General features: G+C 46.7%; 3 protein-coding genes and 1 non-coding gene across 4 annotated transcripts; all 4 read left to right on the top strand.

The window, feature by feature from the left end:
• Positions 1-9,785: 9,785 nt before the first annotated feature.
• Positions 9,786-10,894, top strand: LOC141020793 (serine/threonine-protein phosphatase 7 long form homolog). Its single transcript, XM_073495736.1, has 3 exons — positions 9,786-10,154; positions 10,241-10,507; positions 10,883-10,894. The coding sequence occupies exons 1-3, from the start codon at positions 9,786-9,788 to the stop codon at positions 10,892-10,894; spliced, it is 648 nt and encodes a 215-aa protein (XP_073351837.1).
• A 4,481-nt stretch (positions 10,895-15,375) lies between these two features.
• LOC109756790 (aspartyl protease AED3-like) lies at positions 15,376-16,950 on the top strand. The gene has a single exon (XM_020315627.3). The coding sequence runs from the start codon at positions 15,443-15,445 to the stop codon at positions 16,799-16,801; it is 1,359 nt and encodes a 452-aa protein (XP_020171216.1). The 5' UTR covers positions 15,376-15,442; the 3' UTR covers positions 16,802-16,950.
• Positions 16,951-18,290: 1,340 nt separating this feature from the next.
• TRNAK-CUU (transfer RNA lysine (anticodon CUU)) lies at positions 18,291-18,363 on the top strand. Its single transcript has one exon. It is a non-coding gene; the product is annotated as a tRNA-Lys (tRNA).
• Positions 18,364-21,055: 2,692 nt separating this feature from the next.
• On the top strand, positions 21,056-22,752 carry LOC109756789 (GPI-anchored protein LLG1). Its single transcript, XM_020315626.4, has 3 exons — positions 21,056-21,277; positions 21,374-21,433; positions 22,185-22,752. Exons 1-3 carry the CDS (start codon positions 21,190-21,192, stop codon positions 22,541-22,543), a joined length of 507 nt encoding a protein of 168 aa, XP_020171215.1. The 5' UTR covers positions 21,056-21,189; the 3' UTR covers positions 22,544-22,752.
• Positions 22,753-26,484: the final 3,732 nt, after the last annotated feature.

Raw genomic sequence — 26,484 nt, 5'->3', positions numbered from 1 at the left:
TGGCGGCTCGTGTACTACAGCGCAGCGATGGGGGCTTCATGAGCCCGTTTCCAGCTCGGCCGAGCCTATCTGGGCCTTCGGCGCGGGGGCGAAACAAGGTTTCGGGGGGGAGCTAGAGCCGGCACGAGCGCCGGTCGTGGCCATGGGCCACTTCTCCGCCTCCCCTTTCCCTTGGTCGATTTATGGTCGTGGGTGCCTGGTTTGCCCCTGTTGCTACGTCTGGCCGGTTCCTGCCACAGGCGGTGGAGGTTGTCCCCTCCCGTGTGGCTGCTGTTGTTGCTGCTCCTCGTTCCTGGTTGCCTCCTCTGTTCCTACCGGTCCCGCTTCGTTTTCCACGGTGAGACAGCAATGGGGACTGCACGGCCGTGGTGGCGCATGTTGGTGGGCGGCGTGTTTGGTGGCGCGCGATGGATCGTCTGGGGTCGTGGGTGGTTGGTGGTCAGGAGAAATCCTTGTCGGCTTGTCCGGCACCGACGCGGTGACGCCGGTGGGCGCCGCCATGCCTTCCTGAAGGGTGTCGGGTTCACCCCTTCCCCCGCACCCCTCTGCGTACCGGGGGAAACCCTAGGACTTGTCCGGGCAACAGCGTCGTCGGTGTCGTGATCCTTCTTGAAGGTGTTGCTTGGTATGCGGCGGTCCGGAGTGCTTGGAGTGTGGTGGAATTCTCCGGTGGGTGCAGCGGTTGTGGGTCTCCATCAGTTTCATTGATCCGTCGATGTTCGCATTTGTTTCTTTTTCTGTTTTCTCTTTCGTTTCTTTTGGGCATGACTGTGCTGCTTCCGCCCCAACATCTATCGTTGGTTGTTCGGTGATGGTTGGTTTGTAATACAAAGTGGGGGGAAACCCTTTTTTGTAAATCTAAGTGAACTAAGTTTTCAAAAGTTACATCACTTTTGAAAATTTAGTTGATTTGGTTAAATTAAAAGGGGTTGTATACTCAATTTGGACAATACAAGTTTCAACCACTCAAAAATACCATCATTGCGCTAAGTGTGTGCTCAAAAAATGCCACTCGGTAAAGAAGAACAAAGCCATGTCTCTGACGCATGTTCCCCTCCCGAAACCTGCCTCGTGTGATTTCCTTGTCTCCTCTAGGAATTGTCGTTGGATGATCCCTAAAAACAGAGAACCCATCAATCCCGATATCCTCCCCTACAATCCTACCCAACCAGATCCCAGGCACTTAGCCAGTATCAAAAGCCATCTCAGAGAGACCGCCACGACCGTCGAGAATTTGAAGATCCACATCGCGGCTCTGAAAGTTCAATTGGAGATCGTTAAGGCCAATCTTCATGTATTCCGTTTCTCTCTTGATGAGAGAAAGGGGCCGCTGGATCCGGGATGTGGGCAATCAACAGAGCAAAAATCTAATTCCCTCATTAAGGGATTGAAGAGCAGGACGATTCATGGAGGTCGTTTCTGCTTAAGGAGATGGAAGGGCTCCCATTCACAGGGAGTAATTCGGAGCATAATGAAGGTATTAACAAGGCCATGGAGGATTTGCTATTTAGAGGAGGCTCTTCTCTGTATATCCCATCACCAGTCTCTCGTATCCAGTGTTGTGCTATTCCGTGGCACGGTAGGTGTTCGTACTTTTGCCTCATGGCTGAAAAGGAAGGCCACCAGAAAAAGGGTCTCGAGGAGACCTCGGGAGATGTTGCTGCAGCGGCGTTTGGTGCTATCAGGTCTGGGTATGCTGCTGGTACCTCTGCCGGCCTGCATGTCGACCTCCCCCTCTCCACCAAGCTCTAGCAGCCGGGGAAGGAGATTGCCAAGACTGAGAAGGGTCCGATGAAGAAGACACTGGTCATCAACATGACTGGGGCCCGGAAGGCGGTGAAGGCACGATTCCTGGCGGTCGGACTTTTCCTGCCTGTTATGCTGGTGAATTCCAAGCAATTGATCGACCACATGAAGAAGGTCTGGAAGGTGTGAGGGGAGCTTGGTGACCATGAACTGGTTGCAGTGGAAGGGCAAAAAAATTTCCTCAAATTCTCTGAAGATGGAGACCGGTAGTACGTCATCAAGGGGGGCCGTGGCAGTACAGGGGCGATGTGTTCCTGGTTGTTGGCATGGAGCATGGAGTTGATCCTGCTTCGGTTATTTTTTCTCATGTGCCGATGTGGGTACAGTTCAGGGGCATCCCCTTCTACCTTCTCACTAAGGAGCTTGCCCGTAGCCTGGGTGATCAGGTTGGAACAGTGGTGATGATTAACAACCATGCGAGGGGCAATATTTGCGACAAGTTCCTCAGAGTGAGAGTGTTGTTGCCCTTGTACTCTGCTCTGCAGAAGGAGATCACGCTTGCTGATGAGATAACAGATGAAGAGGTGACAGTTTACCTGCGGTATGAGAGATTGCCAAATTTCTGTTTATTCTCTGGATTCATAGGACCCATGGAAGCGAGGTGTGATTTCCCAAATGCAGAAAAGAAGCTCAGATACAGTAAGGAGCTTGGTGTTTTCCCAGTCCATTTGGATGATCCCCGTACTTGGTTTCTTCCACAGAAAATGGGGCAAGCTTCGGGTCCCCAATCGTCAACCCTCCTTTGGCGTGCCCCCAATCCTGCCAGCCCGGCCATGGTCATGTCAGAAGTGGAACAGATGCGGGACGTTGTTGCCCGCCTCTCGGTGGGCGATGAGATGGATACTTATTCAAACAGGGAAATTCAAGGCGCAAGTGCACCGGTTGACACCGAGGTTGTGGCAAAAACTGGTGAGACATGGAACATTGATGGGGCAAATACCAGGTCGGTTAAGGCAACCTTGACAGATGACTCCACAAGCCTAAAAAGCGCCGACTGCATCAACACCTTGCCCCCTACTGTGTGCAACAAATCCATGATTGATGAGCACAAGGCGGAGGTGCCGGATGAGCACGAGGCGGTGGCTGGAGTAGTTGTGTCTGGGCGTTGACATGGCGGCGTCGACGACACTGCAAGTCATGGGCAACCCAAATAAGATGCAGTACTACGAGGAGCTCCTGCAACCTGTTGGTGACAGCACTAAGGCCCTCCCAGAGGGGTCCTTGGTGTTTGCTATCAGCACAAACACTCCCCCTGGTTCTGGCCCGGTTAAGGGCAGATTGGGTCAGGGCGTGGCCAAGCTAGGTCGCAAGGGACATGGTCGCTCCTCCAAGCTTGTCTCTGATGGGGAGGGCAGAGCTAACACCATAGTAAAGTCAGCACTTGGGAAGAGGCAACATAGCTCTGTAGTAGGAAAACAGCTAGAGCACTTGGGAAGAGGCAACATAGCTCTGTAGTAGGAAAACAGCTAGAGCAGGAGAGTAACTTCTCTGAACAAATTGTAAGCCAGAAAAAGCTTTGTAGTGTCGAGAAGTGCCATGTGGTAGGGAAGGACTTGGGACCAAAGGGTGGTAAGGAAGCAACCGATCCCGGGGCTATCGGTAAACTGACGGGCGCGATTGACGACGCCCGTCAGGAGAAATGAGTATTCTCAGCTGGAACTGCCGAGGCCTGGGGCAGTCCCGGACAGTTCAAGAGTTGTTGTGCCTCGTGCAGACCTACCGCCCCCGGATCGTCTTTTTATCTGAAACAAGGCAATGTGAGGACAAGGTAAAGGCAATAAAATGGAGACTAGGGCTGAAGCATTGTCTTACCCATAATGGTAAAGGCAAAGGAGCCGGCATTGCTTTGTACTAGGATGATTCAATAAATATTAAGATTTTGTCGTATGGGCCTTGTTATTTTGATGTGCTTGTGTCTGATAACCCCAATCGCCCTAAATGGCGGGGAACATTTGTCTATGGAGAACCACGTGCATAGGACTGTCACCACATGTGGTCGCTTCTCAAGCGGATTTGTCCAAATGCAAGTGAACCTTGGATGATGATAGGTGATTTTAATGAAACCATGTGGCAACCTGAACATTTTTCCTGTTCTCGAAGATCGGAAGGACAAATGGATAGGTTCAGGGATATGTTGTATTTCTGCAATCTCCATGATATTGGATACAAAGGAAAACCCTGGACTTATGACAATAAACAAGAGGGGATAAAGAATGTTAAAGACAGAACTGATAGAGTTGTAGCCTCTCCCTATTGGAGTTACAGATTCAAAAAGGCTCAACTCACGCATATTATTTCATCAAGATCTGATCACTTCCCCTTATTACTGGACTATGAAGGTGTTCCAGAAAGGCGAAAAATCCCAAGATTATTCAGGTATGAGTCCATGTGGGAGAGAAATAAAACTCTTTCAGTTGAAATAGAGGAAGCTTGGAAGAGGAATAATGAGCCAAATTCGGTTCTGTAGGGGATTTCCCGGAATTTAACTAATGTGAAACGAGGCCTTCAATGTTGGAGCAGAAAAAAATTTGGGTCGGTTACCAGGCATGTGCAGTTCCTTCGGAAACAACTCGCCAACTTATGGGACAGAACTCCTTCCGTCCAGAGAGACGAGCTAATTCGTATGAAGTCTCTAGAGCTGGATGAATACATGTACAGAGAGGAAATCCTATGGCGTCAAAGATCAAGGGTTAGATGGCTTCGTGAGGGTGAACAGAATACGAAATATTTCCAGCAAAAGGCAACTTGGCGACAAAAGAAAAATAAGATAAGTAAGTTGCACAATGCTGAAGGAAATTGGGTTGAAGGTGCAAATGAATTGGCGAGTATGACTACTGAATTTTTCCATGAGCTTTACACGGCGGATAACAATCTAAACCCAGAAGCCTTACTCAACCTTTTTTCGGCCAAAGTGACTCCTGAGATGAATGATCAGCTATGCAGAGAGTTCACCGAGGAAGAAATTAGCGATGCATTATTCCAAATTGGGCCATTAAAAGCACCGGGTGTCGATGGTTTTCCCACTCGTTTTTATCAGAGAAATTGGTCTTTTATGCGGGATGATGTTGTTGCTGCTGTGAAGGATTTTTTTTGTGAATGAAGTCATGCCTGAGGGCATAAATGACACGATCATCGTTCTCATTCCTATAACTCACCTGAGTGCCTTAAAGATTTTCGTCCTATAAGCCTCTGCAATGTCATTTACAAGGTGATCTCCAAGTGCCTTGTCAACCGGTTGCGGCCTTTCTTGGACGAGCTTGTGTCTGAAAGTCAAAGCGCATTCATCCCGAGAAGGATGATAACTGACAATGCGAGCATGGCTTTTGAGTGTTTCTATAAGATCCAACAGAGCAAAGTTCCCCAAAACACTTACTGCGCTTATAAGTTAGACCTGACCAAGGCTTATGATTGCGTCGAATGGAATTTTCTGGAAGGGGCTTTATCCAAGTTTGGTTTCTGCAACAAATGGACTTCGTGGGTAATGACTTGTGTTCGATCAGTGAGATACGCAGTGAGGCTGAATGGGGAAATTCTGGAGTTCTTTTACCCTTCGAGGGGCCTCAGGCAGGGTGACCCGTTAAGCCCTTACTTGTTCCACTATGTGGCAGAGGGTCTATCCATGGCTCTGGACAAGCAGTGTGAAGATGGAACCATTACCCCAATTAAAGTGGCCAGGGGAAGCCCAGTGATTTCACATCTGCTGTTCGCGGATGATAGTTTGCTCTTCTTTAAAGCAACCGAAGATCAAGCTCGAGGTGTGAAAGATGCTCTTTCTTTATTCCAGCAACGTACTGGTTAACTTCTTAGCCCCGGAAAATGCTCTATTTTGTTTAGTCAGGCGTGTCCTGAACCGGTCAGGAAGAATATCACTAGTACATTGGAGATTACAACGGCTACTTTTGAGGAGAAATATTTGGGTCTGCCAACCCCGGAAGGCCGCATGAAAGGTAATCATTTCCAACCTATTTTGGCGCGCTTCACTAAAAGGCTAACAAACTGGGCTGAGAGGTTTATGTCTCATGGAGCGAAAGACAACCTTGTCAAATCAGTGGCTCGGGCTATTCCCACGCATACTATGAGCATTTTCAAGATGGGGGCTGGTTTCTGTGATCAGTATGAAAAACTCATCAGAGCTTTTTGGTGGGGCGATGAGCAAAATAAGCGAAAAGTGCACTGGATGTCATGGGATAGAATGACTCAATCTAAATCGCAAGGCGGAATGGGATTCCGGGACATGAGAATTTTCAACCAAGCTTTGTTGGCGAAGCAAGCATGGAGACTTATTCAAAGGCCAAACAGTATGTGTGCAAAAGTTTTGAAGTCGAAGTATTACCCAAAAGGTAATCTTTTGGATATGGTCTTCCCCTCGGATGCTTCCCCTGTTTGGCGAGGGATTGAACATGGCATTGAGTTGTTAAAAAAGAGCATGATATGGAGAGTGGGAGATGGAAAAAGTATCCAGATTCTTAGAGATAATTGGATCCCTCGCGAAGAAGGGATGTCGGTCCTGTCCCTCAAAAGCAGAAGCAGAACTCGTTGGGTGAACCAATTGATTATACCAAACACAAATGTATGGAATTGGCCTTTGGTTCATAGTCTGTTCCATGATTTTGATGCTTTTGAGATATGCAAAATTAAAATACCTTCAAGACCTGTTGATGACTTGCTGGCTTGGAATTATGAAAAGAATGGTAGCTTTACGGTGAGAAGCGCTTACAAACTGGGGCTGAACCTAAAAAATGGGACAAGCTGGGAAGAAACATCGCATAGCCACGACAATGGAAGAGAATCTCTTTGGAACCTCATTTGGAAAGCACACACTCCCCACAAGGTCAGAATATTTGCGTGGAGAACCGCTACTGATTCTTTACCAACAAAAGAAAACAAATTCAAGAGGACTTTGGAGCATGATAGCATTTGCAATATTTGTGGGAGGGAGCCTGAGGATGCTCACTATGCTATTGTTCCCTGCACTAAAGCTAGAGCTCTCAGAGATGCCATGAGGGGGGGGGGGGGGGGGGTCTGGCCCTTGCTGAAAGAAGATTGTTTCGCTTGCTCAGGTCCCGATTGGATGTTGATGTTACTTAGCCAATGCGACAGCATCTCCAGAGATAAGATTTTGTTGTTGTTATGGAGAGCATGGTATTAACGCGACAACATTGTGCATCATAAAGGTACTGCATCCATCGCCGAATCTGTCATCTTCTTGTCTAATTACTGGAACTGTTTTATGGGAGGCATTAGTTCAACGGATGACTTAAAGGGCAAGAGTCCTGTGGTTGAAATGCCTAGAGCGAAACAAGAGTTTAGTGCTCATGCATCCAATGCTTGGACTAGGCCCCTTGTTGGTTCTGTGAAGGTAAATTCGGATGCTTCTTTTATTGTTGGTACAGGCTTGGCTGCGGCGGGAGTTGTTGCAAGAAATAGCGATGGCGAGATTTTGTTTAGTGCGGGCTCGACCCTTCCTGATTGCAGTGATGCTGAAGAGGCTGAAGGGCAGGCAATGCTTTTAGGCATGCGAGCTCTGGAAAAAGTATATAGTGGTCTGACGATGTTCGAGACAGACTGCGCAGCTGTGGTTGAGGCCCTCATTGCAAATTCTGTGATCCGGCCAAGATGGTGGGCTACTTACATGGATTCGCTGGACTTGCTGAAGAATTCTCCATCCTGGAGAGCAACAAAGATTGAGAGAGAGAGCAACGAGGCTGCTCATAAACTTGCTGCTTATGCTAGAGCTAATGGCAGTTTTTTTATGATGGGCAGGGTGCCTTATAATATAACTGATGTAATCTTGAAAGACAGTACTCTGGGTACAAAGTAATATATAAAGCTCTCTTTTACCTGTCAAAAAAAAAATGCCACTCGGTATCATTACTGTCCGGTCAAAGACCATTGATCGGGGTGAACGTCCCTAGAGAGCATACATACATACATACATAGAAAATTGATGTTGAATTTTTTTCACTAGTACTACATATAGAAGATGAGCTAGCGTAGCGTAGCCAGTACCATAGGTACGGCGTGCTCGTAGTATATGGAATGGCAGTGCTGTACCTGTAGGATTGATGGCTTCGGTATACATGGGCTGTAGAAAATGTAAAATTTCGTACTGTGGTATATATGGGCTGTAGAAGATGGAACATTTGTACGAGCAATATGCACCATTGCCCCTGTCATCATTGAGCAATCTCTCCTGCTGACAGAGAGCAGATTTTTCTGATACACTGCCGGTCAGATCGTTGGGGTGGAGACCGATGGATCCAGTTGATGTCGATCACACGTTGATGCATGTACTGCACTGCACGTATTGGTGCTCTCTGCCATGGCCGAACGCGACGCATGCAGCAGGCCGTAGCTGGCTAGCTAGAGAGCACCATCTGGCTCGGTCTCGTTCGGTGGCGGCACTAGTCCCTGCCTCCCGCAAACCCACACTTTCCCCTGTTCCCTCCTCCAAGAACTCGCGACGGTGCCGGCCAGCAAGTGGGCTGTGGAGCTGGGCGATGAGTGTCATCCTCATGTTTCATGTGAACAACCAACGGCAAAATTTCATGTTTTGACCATTTTGACAAAGAATTTCAGGATCTAACCCTGGTTTGAATTTTTTTCATGATTTGACCCTTTTTCTTACCGTCAGGGGCTCTGGCGGTAGGGTTAGACAGCCTACCACCACGGCCCCTAGCGGTAGGGTACTTATCCACGTCAGCACGCGGAAACGGCCGCCGTCCCCCTCCGTCGCACCCTACCGCCAGGGGCCTTGGCCGTAGGCTGTCTAACCCTACCGCCAGAGCCCCTGGCGGTAGGGTCCAGGCAGTTATTTGCCCCGAAACCCCCACGCCCCTGCCCATCTCCCCACCCCTCCCCCTCCCCCCGTCAGCAGTTTCTCATTTTCTCCCCCAAGTCGCCCCTCTATCCCTCTCTCATCTCCTCCACTCCCCCCTCGGATCTTCACCGATTCTTCACCGGTTTTGCGGATCGAGATGGCCCCGAAGAGAGAACCATAAGCTCCTCCAATCCCTCCAATTAGTTTTTGCAAACTTGCTTCTGATTTGACGCATTATTTGCTTGAAATCCCTCATATTTTTGAACTTAGATTGGTTTTTTTCACCTAAGATTGATTGTAGTTGTAGTTCTTAGTTCTTTAGTAACTAGTGGTATTGGATATGAACTCTAATTAATAGTTCATATGTTAGTGTGAAGATGAACCCTAGTTCATAATTTTTTTTGTTAAAAAAATTATGATGTAATATTGATATGAGGATGAACCCTAGTTTGATGATGCATGTTGATATGATGATATGATCTAGTGTGAAGATGAACCCTAGTTTGATGATGCATGTTGATATGATGATATGAAGATGTTGTTTGGAAAAAATTATTTAAAAATATGATGATATGATGTATGTTGGAGGATTTTTTTTTGATATGATGCATGTTGATATGATTTGATCCATCATGTGTAGTAGATGTTGTTGGAGAAATATGCTTAAAATTTTATGTTGATATGATGCATGTTGATACGATTTGAGTTCATTTTTTGTTTATGTATGCTATATGCTTATGGTGCTTTTGTTTACGAAATTTTATTAAGGCGGCCACCTCTTGCGGACAACATCGGCCCACGGTACTCCATGCTGGACTGGGCATTCGACAAGGGTCATCGTGCCCGTTTCATAGAGAACGGAGAGGTAAGTGATATGAATGAAATTTTGATCAAAGTTTTCGGATTGATGAAAATGATTGCCTAACTTTTGGCGTTCACTTTTTGACAGATGCTCCAGCCACTGCGCATGAGGGGTCACGGGGTTCATGGGCATATGGACTACGACGAGCGCTACGCGCCGTTCTTCAAGAAAGCCCGGCTGTTGGGTTTCGTGTTGCAGTTCAAGCGTCAGCCGCCGATGCTTGTCCACGTAGCTCTCACAGCTCTGATTGACCGGTGGCGACCGGAGACCCATTCTTTCCATCTGCCATGCTGGGAGATGACGGTGACCCTCGAGGACTGGGGGATGATTACTGCCATGCCGATCGAGGGTCATGCACTCACCGGTCGAGTGGAGAGGACCAACTGGCAGCAGAGGGTTACCACCCTCATCGGCGACTGCCCCGGTGCCAAGAGTAACCGTACATCCGGTGTGCCGTTGAGCTGGCTCTCGGAGCACCGGAAGACATGCCCCCAAGGTGCAGATGAGGCGACTGTGGAGTTGTACGCTCTGTGGTATATTCTCTCAGAGGTCGTGTTTCCAGACAGCTCCGAGAACTCTGCCAACTGGGCGTATCTGTTCTTCCTAGCGGACTGGGATGCAGGGTACAGTTGGGGGACCGCATCTCTCGCCTACCTATACCGTTCGGTAAGAGAGTGTCTAATTGCCTACCTACCTACGAAAGGGTGTCCATGACATTTTCTTATATCTGATCCTCATTTGATGTTTTGCAGCTTGACGACGCAACGCAGAGGACGGGAAACAAGTCCAATATGGGTGGCTTTGTCTGGGCCTTCTTCGTTTGGATGTGGGAGCGGCTGCCGGTGGGGCGTCTGGAGAAGATGCCAAGACGCCCATGGAAATACTATAGCGAAGATGGCGATGAGACTCGAAACCCCACCGTAGCTTACGAGTGGGACGTTGTCAAACTCTACACGCGCCTAAAAAAGACTTCGTACAAGACCTACACCAACGAGTTGGACGCTTTGACGCATACGCAGGTATATGAACTCGCTCAACACCTTTCTCTTTGATTCCACTTTTGACCGAGAGTGGGAACTTACCAATGTATATGTAATAGGTAAACTGGTGGCCGTATCGACAAGACCGAGAGTGGGACTTTGATCTGAACGTGATGTGCGATGCGGACCGTGGTCTCTGGCGGTGCATCGTGCCCATGATCTGTGTGTACGCCGTCGAGTGGCACTTGCCACACCGCGTGGCCATGCAGTTTGGGATTTATAGCATACCCCACCGGGCCAGCCCACCGATACCGGCGGCCACGCGCTTCACGTGTGAGCACTTTGTTCTCCGTGCCCATGATTTCATTACGCTTATCATGTTTTTTATGATGATCTCTTGCCTATGCCTTGCAGGATGAGCCGTAGAAGGATCAGTCGATCACAGACTGAGGAAAGGAGCATAAGACTCATGTGGCGGCGTGAGACCGACGGAGATACCGGAAAGACGTGGAGAGAAAAGTGACTCACTGAGATGCTTATCTAGGTCAACACATGAGGTGGTACGATGATGGCCAGAAGCACCGTCTCCATGGAGTATAGTCTGCGTGTACTCTCATCATCAAGCACCTACCGACGCTGCTTACCCAGAAACATGCATGGATGGATGTCAGTGCCTAGCTCTAGCTGTAAAAGGTGTATGCCACCCCCACGTGGTGTGCAGGCTCTAACCTCCGTATGGATTTATTAGTTCTCACTTCTCATCATATTTTTGTCAAAATTTGACCACGTATTTGACTAGCAAAGATATGAATACATGTCATCAAAAGTTATATTGCTGGATTCTTACTTGAATGTAGTTTTCAATATTATTGTTTTTGCAATGCATTACTTAAATTGTATACTTTAAAATTATGATCAAAATATGACCCGAAATACATTTGTAATCAAAGTCAGCCTCCTTGAGTTTTTCTTTTTCTCCACATCTCATCACCTCTCAGTTCATTTGAAATCGAAGTTACGTCCTTTACAAACAGAAGAAAAAATAGTAGGGATGGCCCATCCAAGAACTTTACATTGAAGAATCCTAATACCTAAGAGAGACACCCCACCAATGTATTTACCTAAATACACAAGCATACCGCATCATCATATAACTATGGATGGGATAAGACCCACATCGACATGCAATAATGCATGGGAAAAGACCCACAACCACATACAACCATGCATGAAAAAACATTACTTATATCCAGTAAATAGTTTACAGCTATACATAATAAAATATACTAAGTCGTATATATTTTTAATTTTAGTTCAGTCGTTATCAATACCCTAATATTTATATTCCACATAATCAAATCACATTAAAATAGATTGCAACTGCCCGATGTGCGCATTTTTTTGCTTGCTTGGCTTTGTGCGTCGGCCTTCTTCTAGCAGTCATCTGTCAGCATGGGCATATGTGGTTGGGCATCCTATGGAGCCAGCGGTGGTGGATGCTCAGTGGAGGTGCATCACACTTGGCCACCAGGCTTTGCATGCCAGGCTACTAATGCATCCCTTCCACATAATGGACCATCTTAGCTTGATATCCTTTGTGTTTCGGTGATGGTCAAGGTATCCCCCCACATCGGGCAGTTGTTAATTAGCATGCTCATTGTTTGCATTGGCATATGTTAGATGTAGCATCTGAACAAGTGCCCCGGTGTGTAGAGTTCACCTTGATCCATGATTCTGATGCCGATCAGGATATTGCAGTCGGATTTCTTCTCCGATAAGTTGGTGGTAGCAACATAGGAGACCTCGTCTTTGGTGGAGCTCTTCGAGTATCAAGTCTTGAATTCCGGGGTGAAAGCCCTAGGTTTGGCCATCTTGGATCGTTCTTGGTAGCACCGATTAACTTTCCTTTGTTGAAAGTGTTCTCTAGAGCTTACTCAATCTTTCTCTTTTGGGTGAAAACCTACAGTCTAGCCTATGTAGGTGGATCTGCGAATGTTTCATGCACTATTTCCTTGTTGGAGGCATCAATGTCGAGGAACCTTCTCATCGTCCACATATTGCCAATGATGTTGGTAGTAGTTGATACATTACTGCAGCGGGTTGTTCCTCTCACCCGTGATCCCTAAGGGTCCTATTCTTTTTTTCTTTCTTCCTTGGTTGTGTGCATCCTAACAGTGTTGAAGTCAGGTTTGTACTTATTGTTTTTCTTTTGTACCGATATAGTGCAACGTTATAAGTGTACACAATGCCACCCCCTCACTTGACTATGACATATTGCCATGTTGTCGCCACCCTGGCCACCGGCCCCTTTAAATTGCCCCACCTCCTGTTCTTCTACTGCGCCAACACCCCTCCTGCCTCCTCCACCTGTCCACCCACCCCGAACCCTCAACTTCTGACTCCCTTCCACCTGCGACGTAGTGTCGCGTCATCGCCGGCTTTAGGTCGCTCTGATTGAGGCCTCACCACGGTGCGGCCATCTCAGCCTCTAGGCCTCGCCATACTCCCGGTCGACTGACATAAGCAAAAATTTCAGTTGCCTATGTAATTAAAATTGCACATATAAATGTATCTGTATTCTCACCATCACAGTGGAGTCAGTTGTGAGCTTGTGCCTATAAACCTAACTGGCAAAGTTAATTAATGCTAAATCTCTGAAGCCATAACAAGTGAGCAGGCTAGGATTCTAGGTACTCCCATCCTTGGGGTGCTCCCTATGCTCCAACTTTAAATAAACCAATTTTAAATGTTTTAAAAAATTCTGGAAAAAAGTATGCATGTTTACAAGGAATGTGACTACAAGTCCTAAAAATTTCAGGTCCAAACTCTAAATGCACATTGAGAAACAAAAATATGAAATCTAGCATGAGTAATGTCATAAAAAGACAAAAGCAACATTTGACAGTATTCATATCTGAATTTGTCTTTTTTGTTTTTCAATGTACATTTTGAGTTTGAACCTGAAATTTTTAGGGGTGTAGCCACATTCCTTTTGAACATTCACCAAATTTTTTTAGAATTTTTAAGACATTTAAAATTGATGTTTTAGACTTAGCGCATAGGGAGCACCCAAAAATGGGAGCGCCTGATATTTCCCCAGGATTTAGCTCAGTTGATACTTGGTACAAAGTATCCTTGAGTACCCTCAGTTGGATGGCGGTCGATATGTTATGTAATAGTAGTAGATGCAGGCAGGAGTCGGTCTACATGTCACGGACATGATGCATATATTCATGATCATTGCCTTAGATATCGTCGTAACTTTGCGCTTTTCTATCAATTGCCCAACAGTAATTTGTTTACCCACTGTATGCTTTCTTTCAAGAGAGAAGCCTCTAGTGAAAACTATGGCCCCCAGACCTATTTTTATCATATTATTTTTAGATCTATAAAACCAAAAAACCAAAAATACCTTGTTGCAATTTATTTACATTTACCTTATTTTGACTTTTATTTATCTTTTATACCTATCTCTATCATATCTCATCCTTACAAGTAACCGTGAAGGGATTGACAACCCGTTTATCGTGTTGGATGCAAGTATGTGTTTATTTGTGTAGGTGCAACCATTGATGACTTGTGTGTTCCTTCTACTGGATTGATACCTTCATTCTCAAACTGGGGAAACTAATTATCTCTACTTTGCTGCATCAGCCTTTCCTCTTCAAGAAAAAACCAACGCAAACTCAAGAAGTAGCACTCTTGTACTTCTCCAGTGCCAACACCCCTCCATCCACCTCGACCTGTCAACCCCTGACCCCTTCCACCTGAGACGTCATTGTCGTGTCATCACCGACATGGAGTCGTTCCTGGACAAGGCACCGCGTCGACGCCGCCATCTTCGGCCTCGAGGCCTCGCACTGCTCCCGAATCTACTGAGATAAGCGAAAATTTCAGTTGCATGTGAAATAGCAATTGCGCACACAAATTTATCCTTATTCTTACCATCACAGTGAAGTCGGCTGTGAGTTTGTGGGTATAAACCTAACTGGCAAAGTTAATCTTCTATATCTAAATAGCTAGCCCCCACTAACTATTTCTCTTAACATGCAAGCATGCCACATCATCGCGCAACATGCAAGAGAAAATGCCCACCATCACTACCATATGTTTCTCAACATGTAAGGATGCCACTTCATCATGAAACATGCATGGAAAAAAGACCATCTCAACATGCAAAAATACATGAGAATTTCATTTTATTATGCTATTTATATTGAATAAAAATTTTACAGCTATATAGTAATCAAATACTCCAACCATTCCATAATGTAGTGCATCACATTTTTTGAGATTTAAGTTTGACCATAAATTTAACCAACATGGACAACTACGGCGGAAGCATGATAGATACCTTTGAATTCACATTTGAAAGAAGTTTTCAAAGATATAATTTTTCAGTAAAATAATTTATGAATTATTGGTCTAATTTATGGTTAAAGTTGAATCTCAAAAAGAGTAAACGTACTACCTTATAAAATGGAGGAAGTATGAAATATTATATGTATTTCAGTTTTGTTTTTTATGTCATTACTTCAAATATTCATATTTCATACCATGAATCATATTAATATGTGTTGTAAACTATTCCCGCAACAACTTACGGGGTATCATCTCGTTCATATAAAACTCTAAAGCCATGACAAGTTGACAGGCTAGAATTCTAAATCAATTGGTAGTTGGCACAAAGTACCCTCGAGCGCCTTGGCCAACTGGCTGCAACAAGCACCCTTGCGCGCTACCTACTTTCTTTGTACGCATGCAAAGATAAAGTCAAGAGGCCGAATAATTCCAACCGGCCAAAGTCATCAGTGCATGCATGCACGCGTGCATGGCAGCGGCAAAGAATTCTTGGCTTATATATACACCTCGACGCTTCCATATACACCCGGCCAGCTACCTTCGCCTCCCTTCTCGCCATCCTTAATTTATCACGTTGACGAACACTAAGCTACTGAGCGAGCAAAAGCAACCATGTCCATTCGAAAAATATCCACCATCCTCGCCGTGCTCTTACCTACGTTTTGGACGGCCGCGACCGCCGTGCGCAGCTCGACGCTGCTCCTGGCGCGCTCGCACTCGTTGCCGTCGCCCAACGCCGGCGCGCCGCTCACCCAATGGGCGGCTTCCCTCGCCGCGCAGTCCGCCGCCGACGTGACACGCGTTGGCATGCTCGCGGCAGCCGTGCCTGCCAAACCCAAATCTGAGAGCAAAGGCCGGTCGTTCGTGCCGATCGCTTCGGGCCGGCAGATCCTCAGCATCAACAATTACGTGGCCCGCGCGCGGCTCGGCACGCCGCCGCAGACGCTGCTGGTTGCCATCGACCCCAGCAACGACGCCGCCTGGATCCCGTGCAGCGCCTGCGTCGGCTGCGCGCCCAAGTCGTCCCCGTCCTTCGCCCCGACGGACTCGCCCACGTACCGGCCCGTGCGGTGCGGCTGGCCGCAGTGCGCGCAGGTGCCGGGCGTCGCGTCCTGCCCCGGCGGCCCCGGCGCGTCGTGCGCGTTCAACATGTCTTACGGGTCGTCCACGCTCCAAGCCGTGCTCGGGCAGGACGTGCTCGCCCTCGAGGGCGGCGGCGCTGCGTCGTCGTACACGTTCGGGTGCCTCCGCGTGGTCACCGGCCAGTCCGTGCCGCCGCAGGGGCTCCTCGGCTTTGGGCGCGGGCCGCTCTCCTTTCTGTCGCAGACGAAGGACACCTACGGCTCGGTCTTTTCCTACTGCCTCCCGAGCTACAAGTCCTCTAACTTCTCCGGGACGCTGAGGCTTGGCAGCGCCGGGCAGCCGAAGCGGATCAAGACGACGCCGCTGCTCTACAACCCCCACCGCCCCACCCTGTACTACGTCGACATGATCGGCATACAAGTGGGCGGCAGGGCCGTGGCCGTGCCGGCATCGGCACTCGCGTCGTTCGACCCGGCTACAGGCACCGGCGGCACGATCGTGGACGCAGGCACCATGTTCACGCTGTTCTCGCCCCCCGTGTACGCCGCAGTGCGCGACGCGTTCCGGCGCAAGGTGCGGGCACCCGTATCGGCGCCGCTGGGCGGGTTCGACACGTGCTACAACCTGACCGGCAGTGGCGTGCGGGTGCCGAGCATCACGGTCGCGTTCGCCGGCGGGGCGGGGGCGGCCATGACACTCCCTGAGGAGAACGTGATGATCCACAGAACGTGGGGCGGCGTCGCGTGCCTGGCCATGGCGGCGGGCCCGTCGACTGGGGTGAACGCAGGGCTCAACGTGTTGGCCAGCATGCAGCAGCAGAACCACCGCGTGCTCTTCGACGTGGCCAACGCCCGGGTCGGGTTCTCGCGCGAGCACTGCACGGCCTGATCCATATAGGCGCGCGAAGGATGAGTAGTAGTAGTATAGGTTTTTTTTTAACTTAGTAGTAGTATAGGTTTGTATTATACCATGCAAATTGGTGATTGTTTTGCGCATGGCACTAAGAAATGTTGTATCATACCACCAACTACAGCTCTCTTTTTTTATCCGCCCGAGCGAACCCTCTCTCCCCGACCCCGTGCCCCCCGCGCCGCCTCCCCGAGCGAGGCGGCCGGGGCGGCCTCCTCCCCCCTCTCCGTCCAGCACTCCCCCGCGCCTCCCCCTTACGACCGCCGCCGTCGGCTGGCGCGGCCGGGCGTTGCCCGCGCGGCGCCGTGGCGTGGCCGGCGGCGGCGGCCTCTTCCTTTCCCCGCCGCGGACGAGCGACTCGGGTGGGTTTGCTCTGGCGGCGGTGCAGCTCGGCGGCGGCGTTCCGGCCCATGTCAGGTGGCGGCAAGGCGGCGGCTGGATGCGAGCGCTGGCCGGCGGTGCCCTGCAGGCCCAGATCTGGGTCAGGGCGGGCCGGTTTGGATTCCACCTGGTCGCTTCTGGCTGGCCTGTCAAGCTTCTTGCGACGGGGGTGGTGGCTACTGTGCTGCATCGGCTGCAGCGCAGCAGCGGGAACTTCGCGGACCCGATCTGGGCCCGGCCGGGCAGTTGGCCTGGTGTGCTCCTGCTGCTGCGTCCGGTCTACTACCGCCTAAATCGGTGGAGGTTGTTCCCTCCCACGCAGCTGCGGTACCGTCGGCCCCTGTCTACGGCTGCTTTGGTTAGGTCCGGCCGGCCTCGCAGGGTTTGTCATGGTGAGACGTCAGTGGTGTCCTCAAGACTGTGCCGGCGCATGTTGGTGGGCGGCAAGCGTGGAGGAGCCGACGATTGGTCCTGGGGTGTGGGTGTATGGGTCGAGAGAAATCTATGTCGGCTCTTGTCGGCACCGACGAGGTGACGCCTGTGAGTGCCACCATCCTTCTTGAAGGGTGTCGGGTGTACCTCTTCCTCACTTCCCTATGTGTACCGTGAGAAATCCTAGGACCCGTCCGGGCAGCAGCGTCGTCCTTGTCGCAGTCTTTCTTGAAGGTGTTGCTTGGTACGCGGCAATTCGGCAGCATATGAGCGTGGTGGAATTCTCCGGAGGGCGCGGCGGTTGCGGGATACCGTCGCTTTTGTCGATCCGACGCTGTTGGCATTCTTTCTCTTATTTTTCTCTTGTTGTTCTTTTGGGCGTGACTGTGTTGTTTGCCTCAGCAATGATCGAACAGTTGTATCGGGTACTTGCTATATTAATATAGCGGGGCGAAAGCCTATTTCGAGGAGAAATGTTGTACTTCTGGTTCGAAATTTGCTCATAAAGTTGTCAAGTTGTACGTTTCTTCTGGGAGCCGGCAACTTTTCAGAGCTCGTCTGCTCAAGAAACTTTTCCATTTTAAATTTCCATTTATAAGACACATCACTTGAAATTGCCTCCATATATTCGCTAATATTGAAATTTGAATCAATTGCCCATCTAGCTCAGTTGGTAGAGCGCAAGGCTCTTAACCTTGTGGTCTTGGGTTTGAGCCCCAAGGTGGGCGATTATGTTTTTTTTAACTTGGTAAGCTTTTGATCAAACAAACTGCAATGCTTTGTATTTGTCTCCCTATAATATAACTAGGTGGAGTAAATACAAACCACAAATATTTGTTATAAAAGTTATCTTTCTAATCACCTTTTGCATCTCATACAAACCACAAATGTTCCTTTTTTTTGTAAACACAGTATGCAATGCTTCGTATTTGTCTACCTATAATATTACTAGGTGGAGTAAATACAAACCACAAATATTTGTTATAAAAGTGATGTTTCTAATCACCTTTTGCATCTCATACAAACCACAAATGTTCCTTTTTTGTAAACACAACGAAGACGCAGATGCTCATACATACGCACATACACTGTAACACTCATTCTTATGATCCCACCCACACATATCCTACCCCTATGATCACATTCGAGAGACTGAGTCGGCACATCATCTTGAGATTGACGAAGTAGCCACAGACTCCTTCGTAGTCGACCGGACGTCTCCTCTCACTGAACGCACAGCGCGGAAGGACTGTAATAAATGTAGGAAAATATGAGCACCAGTGTCATGTCTAGGGCTTGAACCCTAGTGGGCCGGGGATACCACAAATATTACTGATAAAGGTGATATATATAACCACCTTTTACATCTCGATTTTCTGCAAGAATCGTGCATTCAAAGTTACATGACACATAATTTGCACGAGGTGGACTACCCACAAAGATTTGGAAAGCTGCATGAGTGGGTGAACATTTGCACACACTTTGGCCGAAGATAAGAGGTCACAAGGTGAACCGACACGATAGATTTGACATTCAAAGTTTCATTACTGTATCGTCATTGGCAACTACCGCCAAGATCCCACGCTTTTTCCTTAGTGTACTCTCATTCGCAACCACTGCCAAGATAATCAGACGTTTTGGAAGATAAACACACGATAGGGTTTCTTTGTCAAGATTAACGTACTAGACCGAGCCATGAGATTTTTCTTCCTAGTATGGTAGATGCCATTACCATCGAGATGTCAATGTCATTACCATCACCTCTCACAAAGGTTGCAATACTGCAAATTTAGCTCACCAAACACGCGGAGGTTAAAGAAGAAGGCAACATAAAAGAAAATTTCATAGAATATACGGCGAGGCGGCGTGCGCCTCTACTTCTAATCCTCAATCATACTCAAGTTGTTCCAATCTATGATTTTTTAGGATGGTTCCAATCTATTCTTGACCTCCCCACCGCATCAACCCCAACCTATGATCAATGCGAGTATGAGGTGCGAGGAACTTTTTAGTGTTTGTCTTCTCAAAAATTCCCATTTTAAACATTCGCGTATACTTCACATGCTAAAAATTTCCTGAAGTATAATTTCAAAATTTTAAATTAGGCTAGATTGTCTGTCCAGCTCAGTCGATAGAGCGCAAGGCTATTAACCTTTTGGTCTTGGGTTCGAGCCCCAAGTTGGGTGACATATTTTTTTAGTTTAATTTGATTTTAGTAGAATTTGACTAGAGTTATGCCATTAGCATCGAGGTGTCAATGAGATTCCAATCTCCTCTCGCAAAAGGTTGCAACCTACTCCTCAAAGCACCAAAACCCAAACATAAAACACCCATTACAGTCAGAGGCAGGTCCCGGAATTCAATTTTGGGTGTTCAATTTATTTCACCCTAACTAAGAAGCCAACTGGTTCACCGCAATACCAATACATATAAAAATTGTTCACAATAGCAACAATATCTCAAAAGGTTAAGAAAATTACAGAATAGAGACGAAAAATACAACACGACCATACACTTTGTCATGGCCTGAAAGCGAGATATGACAACATCATTGTGCACTTGAAGACGAATTTCATCATCCTTCACTTGAAAGATCCTGACAGGCGGCTCGTCCATGGCCTGTGTGCGTCATGTATGAAGCCACTCATTGGTGCTCTTGGGCTCACTATTACTTCTGAAATGGGCTACAAGTAGGCCTATAGGCCGTAGGTTAGTATATCTGTGATATATTACGTGTGTGTACACACAATTATTTTTAGAAAAATTTAGGTGTACATGTACAACCATGACACATGGTGGATCCGCTAGTGATTGCAGCACATTGAAGAACAAAACCGCAAATTTGACCAACCAAACACGCTAAGGTTAAAAAAGAGACCGACAGAAGTACAAATTTCGAAGAAGTGACCGACAAAAGTACAACAAGAAAATACGGCGCGGCTGATGCACGTCTACTTCTATCCCTCAATCATGTGCAAGTACGCAAGTTGTTCCAATCTATTATTGACCTCCCCACCGTTTTAATCTCATTTATATTTCAATCGTTGTTATTTGTTTCATAACAGGCCAGTTGTCTTTTATTTTACATTTTTGCAGGAAGAGTTGTTATGGTTTGAATTACAATTTGTACCCTGATTTTTCCATCAGGCCGAACTGCCGAAGTAGTTGCAGAGTGCATTATTATCTCCACTAGCATTGGTTCTTATTGTCATTATTTATTTTCGCCCAATCAAAGCATCAAAAGTTTATGTTTGACCACTACAGTGTTGTTCTCTGAAGAGTGACAGGGAAAGGCTTCGGAGAAGCTGGCGAGCCAATGATGGGATTAAGAAGTTACCTCGAGACCCCACAAATGGCGCTGTCATGGTGGTCGCCGTCGCCTTTGAAGTGCTAACGGAGACTAGAGGTCTCCCATAGCCGCCCGCGCCACTAGTCCACTAGAGTAGAACAGAGTGCCGAGCCAACTTCGCCCAAGAGCCAAGAAGCTTCCGAGCTCCCTCAGTTCCCCCACGAGAAACACCCTTCCGCTGAAGATCAAGCTGCAGCGGCGAGCGATGGCTCTAGCCCGGAGGTTCCTGTTCCTCTTCCCTGCCGCCGTCCTGACATGGCTCGCCTCGGCCTCCGCGTCGCCCTTTCTGTCGGGTCCGTGCTCTGCTCCCTACTGCGTACTAGTACTAGTATTTTGCTTCTTGAAGCGGATTGTGATGGGTTCGTTCTGTTCTCTTGATGCTTGAGCAGACAGAGTATTCCAGGCCAGCACCGGATCCACGGGGAGGAGCTTGCTGCAGACCAAGAGGGGTACGTAGTTTGACCTCTTCTTCTTGCTAAGTTTAATCCATGGCGGTTTAGGAGCATCATGTATGGAGGGATTTGGTCAGATTTTAGTGATGCTAGAGAGAATTTGGTTGGAAGTGATGGTGTTGGATAGCACTCCAGTGTTACCTGCTTGGATTGATTTCGGCGTATGCCTGCTTGACGAACTGAGATGTTCTGCAACCAGCTGCATTTGATGGTGCAGTGCACGCACTCAAGATACTGAATTCACATGCTTGTTAACTGAATATAGCCTCTTGCTTGTGCCCATCGGCCATTCACATGCTTGTTAACTGAATATAGCCTCTTGTTAACTTGAGCCCATATGCGGTTAGGATTGACAGGGCTGGTGTGAAGTTCCTGGGCTTATAAAAACAGAGTTCAGTGGTGAACTACCAATGGAAATTACAGACTATCGTTCAGTAGTAAAAGCTGGGACTCTAAATTTCAAATTTCCATAGTACATCAGTAACAACTTGGATTCTGTATGTCCAGATAGCTATTATGCAAATGTGCACCTGAAAAAATATTGCAAACAATTAGCTGATATTTTCAACTCTAGCTGTATCCGGAACAACTTATCGAAAGAGCAACCATAAGTAGTACATTACCTGGGTATTTTCAACCAACGTAACAGTAAATGCATATTTTTTAGATAGTATACTTCTCACCATGTTCAAGACTTTCAACACCTTCTTCTGATATGCTTCTCTTTATTCATGTGCATGCTTATCAGACTGCCCTATAGACTTTGAGTACCAGAACTACACAATCATCACAAGCAGGTGCAAAGGGCCACAATCGCCCCCTACGGAATGTTGTGATGCTTTCAAGAAATTTGCATGCCCATTTGCCGTGTACATCAACAACCAGAGCACTAACTGTGCAGACACAATGTTAACCTACATCAACGGCCGTGGCTCATACCCAGCAGGAATGTTCGCTGCCGAGTGCCTAAAAGGGAAGCAAGGGGTTTCTTGCGAAGGCATCCCAGGGATAGACACCGGCGTGCCAAGCGGCGGGCGACGAGCTCACGGGATTTCAGGTCGTTTGATCGCTCTCTTGTGTGGACTAGGAGGATTGCTGTTCCATTGAGTGATACCTTGCACTTCTCCAAAGATGGAATGTTTGTCGGTTGGAAGTTGTAAGTAGTAAGGCTCATTTGCTTCTCCTTGACGCTCTCTTGGTGTAGTGACTGGACAATTGGCTTTTCCAAGCGATATCTCTTCAGAAACTCCTTAATACTTGACTAACACCTCTTAAAAATGCATTTGGTTACTATTCCGAATATTCCATTGATATAATGTGTCCATTTGTTACAGAACAACATGACATCTTGACATGCAACATTATATGATCACATCATGCTATTGATAGTGTAACTGATCATCATGTGTTCATTTCTTACTGCATTGTATTGTTCATGTAATTTTTATGTAGTGCCTTTTGGATATGTTTTTCCAGGTAGTACTGCAATCGAGATAGTGTCTTAGAGCATCTTCAGCCGTGCCCTTCACACATAGGTGCATCATGTTCATAACACTATCCCGAAGATCTTTGAGCCTTGTTTCAAAGCATCCACCTTGTGCCCTCCAGTGTGGTAGACAAGCCCAACATAGCAAATAGGAACAATCACGAAATGATGTGCAGGGAACTAGCTTAATTTCTCGTGGAAAGCTTTGGTTTTCGTTTTCTCAAAAAGCCTCCCTATGATAAAATTATGCCTATTTTACTTTATGTCGGCATGACTTGGGAACAAGAAGTCAAGTAAGGTAAATTTTGAAAATTCATCGAACTGCCCATCTATCTGTTGGTAGAGCGCAAGGCTCCTAACCTTGTGATCTTTGGTCCGAGCCCCCCAAGGTGGGCGACCATTTTTTTTCTCAATACTTCTGTAAGCAAAAATTTTACCTTCCCGTAGAATTTGGACAGTTTGGTCTAAGTTTTTTTAGGCAAATTTGTTCTACTAAGATATTTTTAGAAGCTTTCTAAAGTTATGTATTTTCAAATACACAAAGTGCATTGTTTCACATTAGTTTTTTAGTGCAGAACCGGCCTTTATCACCGGTTCGTAAGGGCCTTTAGTGTCGGTTCTGCAACCGGCACTATGGAGTGGAGACTAAAGGCCCCCCCCCTTTAGAACCGGTTTGGCATGAACCGGCGCTAACGTGCCACCACGTGGCACGAGCCAGGCCCGGGTGCGTGTAGGACATTAGTACCGGTTGGTAACACCAACCGGTACTAAATGTTTGGGTGTGTTTTGGTTTTAATTTTTATTTTTCCTTTAGTTTTGTGTTTTCAATTTAATTTAATGATTGTTTTACATTATAATGAGTTGTTAAATCATTAGGTGAAAGTACCGCAGATTAGTTTCGACTGGATGCATGTGGATCCTAGCTAAGTGATCAAGTATATGCCATATCCATATTACTTGGTCACTTAGTGATCTAAGTAATATGGATATGGCATATACTTGATCACTTAGTGATCTAAGTAATATGGATATGGCATATACTTGATCACTTAGCTAGGATCCATCCAGTTGAAACTAATATGCGGTTTCTTTCATAAATGATATAATAACTCATCATCATCACATTATAAGCGTTCATAACACCAGAAAAGAAAATCACTCTTTGAGATTAAGTTCAGGACGAAGAACACGGACACGCATGAGAGGACAACAAGTACTAAGAGCATGATAACTAGCTAAATCACTCCTGCTGCTCTCACTCAGGTAAAATAGCATAGAACATGTATAGCTCTCCTGATTCATCATATTGGAGCATGCAGATGAACCTGTCTCCTAATTGTGGGTTGCGCTTCTGATTGCTGGCCCCTAGTACTTCTCTGCGATCGTTAACAATTTTGCTCCAATCTTTCACTATTAAGCATTCATCGCTTTCAAAAATCCTGAATGCACTCATGTGCACTGTAGGATATCTTGGCCGTAAGCTAACAATTTACATGCAACCTTTAGTCTCGATCCACTGAGGCACAACTGTCATCGGGAGTCCCTGTTGAAGAACATCGTGTAGTAATTAATATACTTAGCAATGAAAGTTTAGCTTGAAAAATAATGTATGCAAAAGATGCACTGAGGACTAATAGTAAAAATCTTACCATCTTTCCTAAATACATGTGACTGTAGTTCAATACGATCACTATTGGTCGCATGTTTTGAGTGCTAAGATTTTCAAATTCAGGAAAATGATTTCTCTTAACAGCATCAAGATCCTCAAGCCATGATACATAATGACTTATCTCCTCGCAGTTTAGTTCAGCTCCGGGACAGTAGTAGGTCCTGTCTACCAAGCGCCGGACATGTTTGCTTAAATGGAAATAAGCTGTCAATATAAATTAGTTGAGAACTATTTTTGAATAAACAATATCAAAGACATAAATATGGTTAAGAAACTCACATAATGGTAGAACTGAAGGCGTCTGCATATCGACCCAGATGTCTCTGTTACCTTTAATATCATCTTCCGGATGAATATCATCTTCCGGACAAAGAGATCACGGACCTGAAGCAAGACCGGCAGCATTGGTGTAGAGACTCATTGCTATGACTTTTATGTGAGGTCAAAGGACATAGGGGACAGCGGCTACGTGTGTTTTAAAAAGCACGTTCACTTTCCGTGGATTAAACCACGACTTTCTTTAACTTTGTGGTTCACCATCCTTGTTCCCTACTACGGGAACAATAGTAAATATCCTGGTTACGATCCGAGCTTGTCTTAATATGTAGTACCCATAATTGTCACCCGGCAAAGGCATGTCATCAATAATAATGCACAGGATGGTGGTGCTGTCTGGCGTCGTGGCGGCGTCGATGGCAGAGAGACCTGGCACGGTTCATGCAACAGTACAGCTCTGAAGATGGATTGATGGTACGTGGCTGCGGCGGCCTCATACCCGGCAGGGGTCCTGGTTGAAGAGCACGCCGGACTGGTGGGTGCCCATACCCGGCAGGCGTCCTGGTTGGGACCTCAGGTCTTAGATGTTAGGTTTGACTGTGAGGTCTGTTTGGTATTAGGCCCAGACTATCAGCGCCCCTTCATCAGTTAGATAGGAGTAGCGACAGAGGTTGAGAAGATGGTGGCTTTGGTCTTACTGTTGTACGACTTTGTAAGGTCTTGTATTAATAATTAATAAATTGGCCGTATGCATCGTCCAGATGCAGAGGCCGGGGGTCTTCCTCCTTTTCGAAAAAATCAATAATAATGCACATGTGGGCAGCATGGTGACCACATGTGAGGAGGACTCCCTGTGTAGTGCTTATGCTACTACAGCATGACAATCACGTCTGGCAAATTAGTATCATCAAAACTGAAAGAATTACCCACGTCGATCAATTATATCCCCTTGGATCAATTCATCACATGGAGGCCAACGCATATTCTATTCCAATATTCTTACAAAAGTCTGTCTGTGAAGCCACCATTCACATCGACACCTCATCCGCACACATGCTGCCTCATCTGCTCCTCATCCAAATAATTCGATTAGTTCAAGCTTCCGTATGCTTGAATATTATTTTCTCTGTTCGTCTCGCTTGGAAACCTTGTACAATGATTCTGATGTAGGAAGGGTATGATCATATTTTACTGATTAGCAATTAAAAGACAACATATCATGTCCCTTATCTCATGCTTTGTGGGAGGTTGTTGCACACTAGTTGCCGGCAGTGTTGTCCATATATTCTCCAAGTTCGTCAACTTGAAGATATCCCTACATTACACAGCGTCATCCTTTTCATTAATATGAAGCCCAATGACCGTGCGAGTCGCGTGGAGGAGCCAAGGCAAGCTATTGGATGGATTCTGGTTTGTGGTTGATGCAAACATGTGAAGCTTTTTATTTTTACATGTAAGTGAAGCTAAATGCAAGTATGTGAAGTTGTTTTTTTACATTTACGTGAAGCTGTTTCTTTTTACCTGGCTGATCTATCTTTTTTTTTTTGCTTGGCTGATCTTTTTTCTTTCTAACGGGTGTGAGGGCTAATCGATCCATTTAGTAATTTTTTTACCTAT

Source organism: Aegilops tauschii, chromosome 3, assembly GCF_002575655.3.
Source record: "Aegilops tauschii subsp. strangulata cultivar AL8/78 chromosome 3, Aet v6.0, whole genome shotgun sequence".
NCBI classification, from domain to species: Eukaryota; Viridiplantae; Streptophyta; class Magnoliopsida; order Poales; family Poaceae; genus Aegilops; species Aegilops tauschii.
This window is presented reverse-complemented; position numbering and strand designations above follow the sequence as displayed.

Excerpts from the sequence above, each read along its gene's own strand:
- LOC141020793 (XM_073495736.1), top strand. The coding sequence starts at position 9,786 with ATGACGGTGACCCTCGAGGACTGGGGGATGATTACTGCCATGCCGATC. Across the intron at positions 10,155-10,240 it reads TCGCCTACCTATACCGTTCG|CTTGACGACGCAACGCAGAG; the intron begins GTAAGAGAGTGT and ends GATGTTTTGCAG.
- LOC109756789 (XM_020315626.4), top strand. The coding sequence starts at position 21,190 with ATGGCTCTAGCCCGGAGGTTCCTGTTCCTCTTCCCTGCCGCCGTCCTG. Across the intron at positions 21,278-21,373 it reads CGCGTCGCCCTTTCTGTCGG|ACAGAGTATTCCAGGCCAGC; the intron begins GTCCGTGCTCTG and ends ATGCTTGAGCAG. Across the intron at positions 21,434-22,184 it reads CTTGCTGCAGACCAAGAGGG|ACTGCCCTATAGACTTTGAG; the intron begins GTACGTAGTTTG and ends CATGCTTATCAG.
- LOC109756790 (XM_020315627.3), top strand. The coding sequence starts at position 15,443 with ATGTCCATTCGAAAAATATCCACCATCCTCGCCGTGCTCTTACCTACG.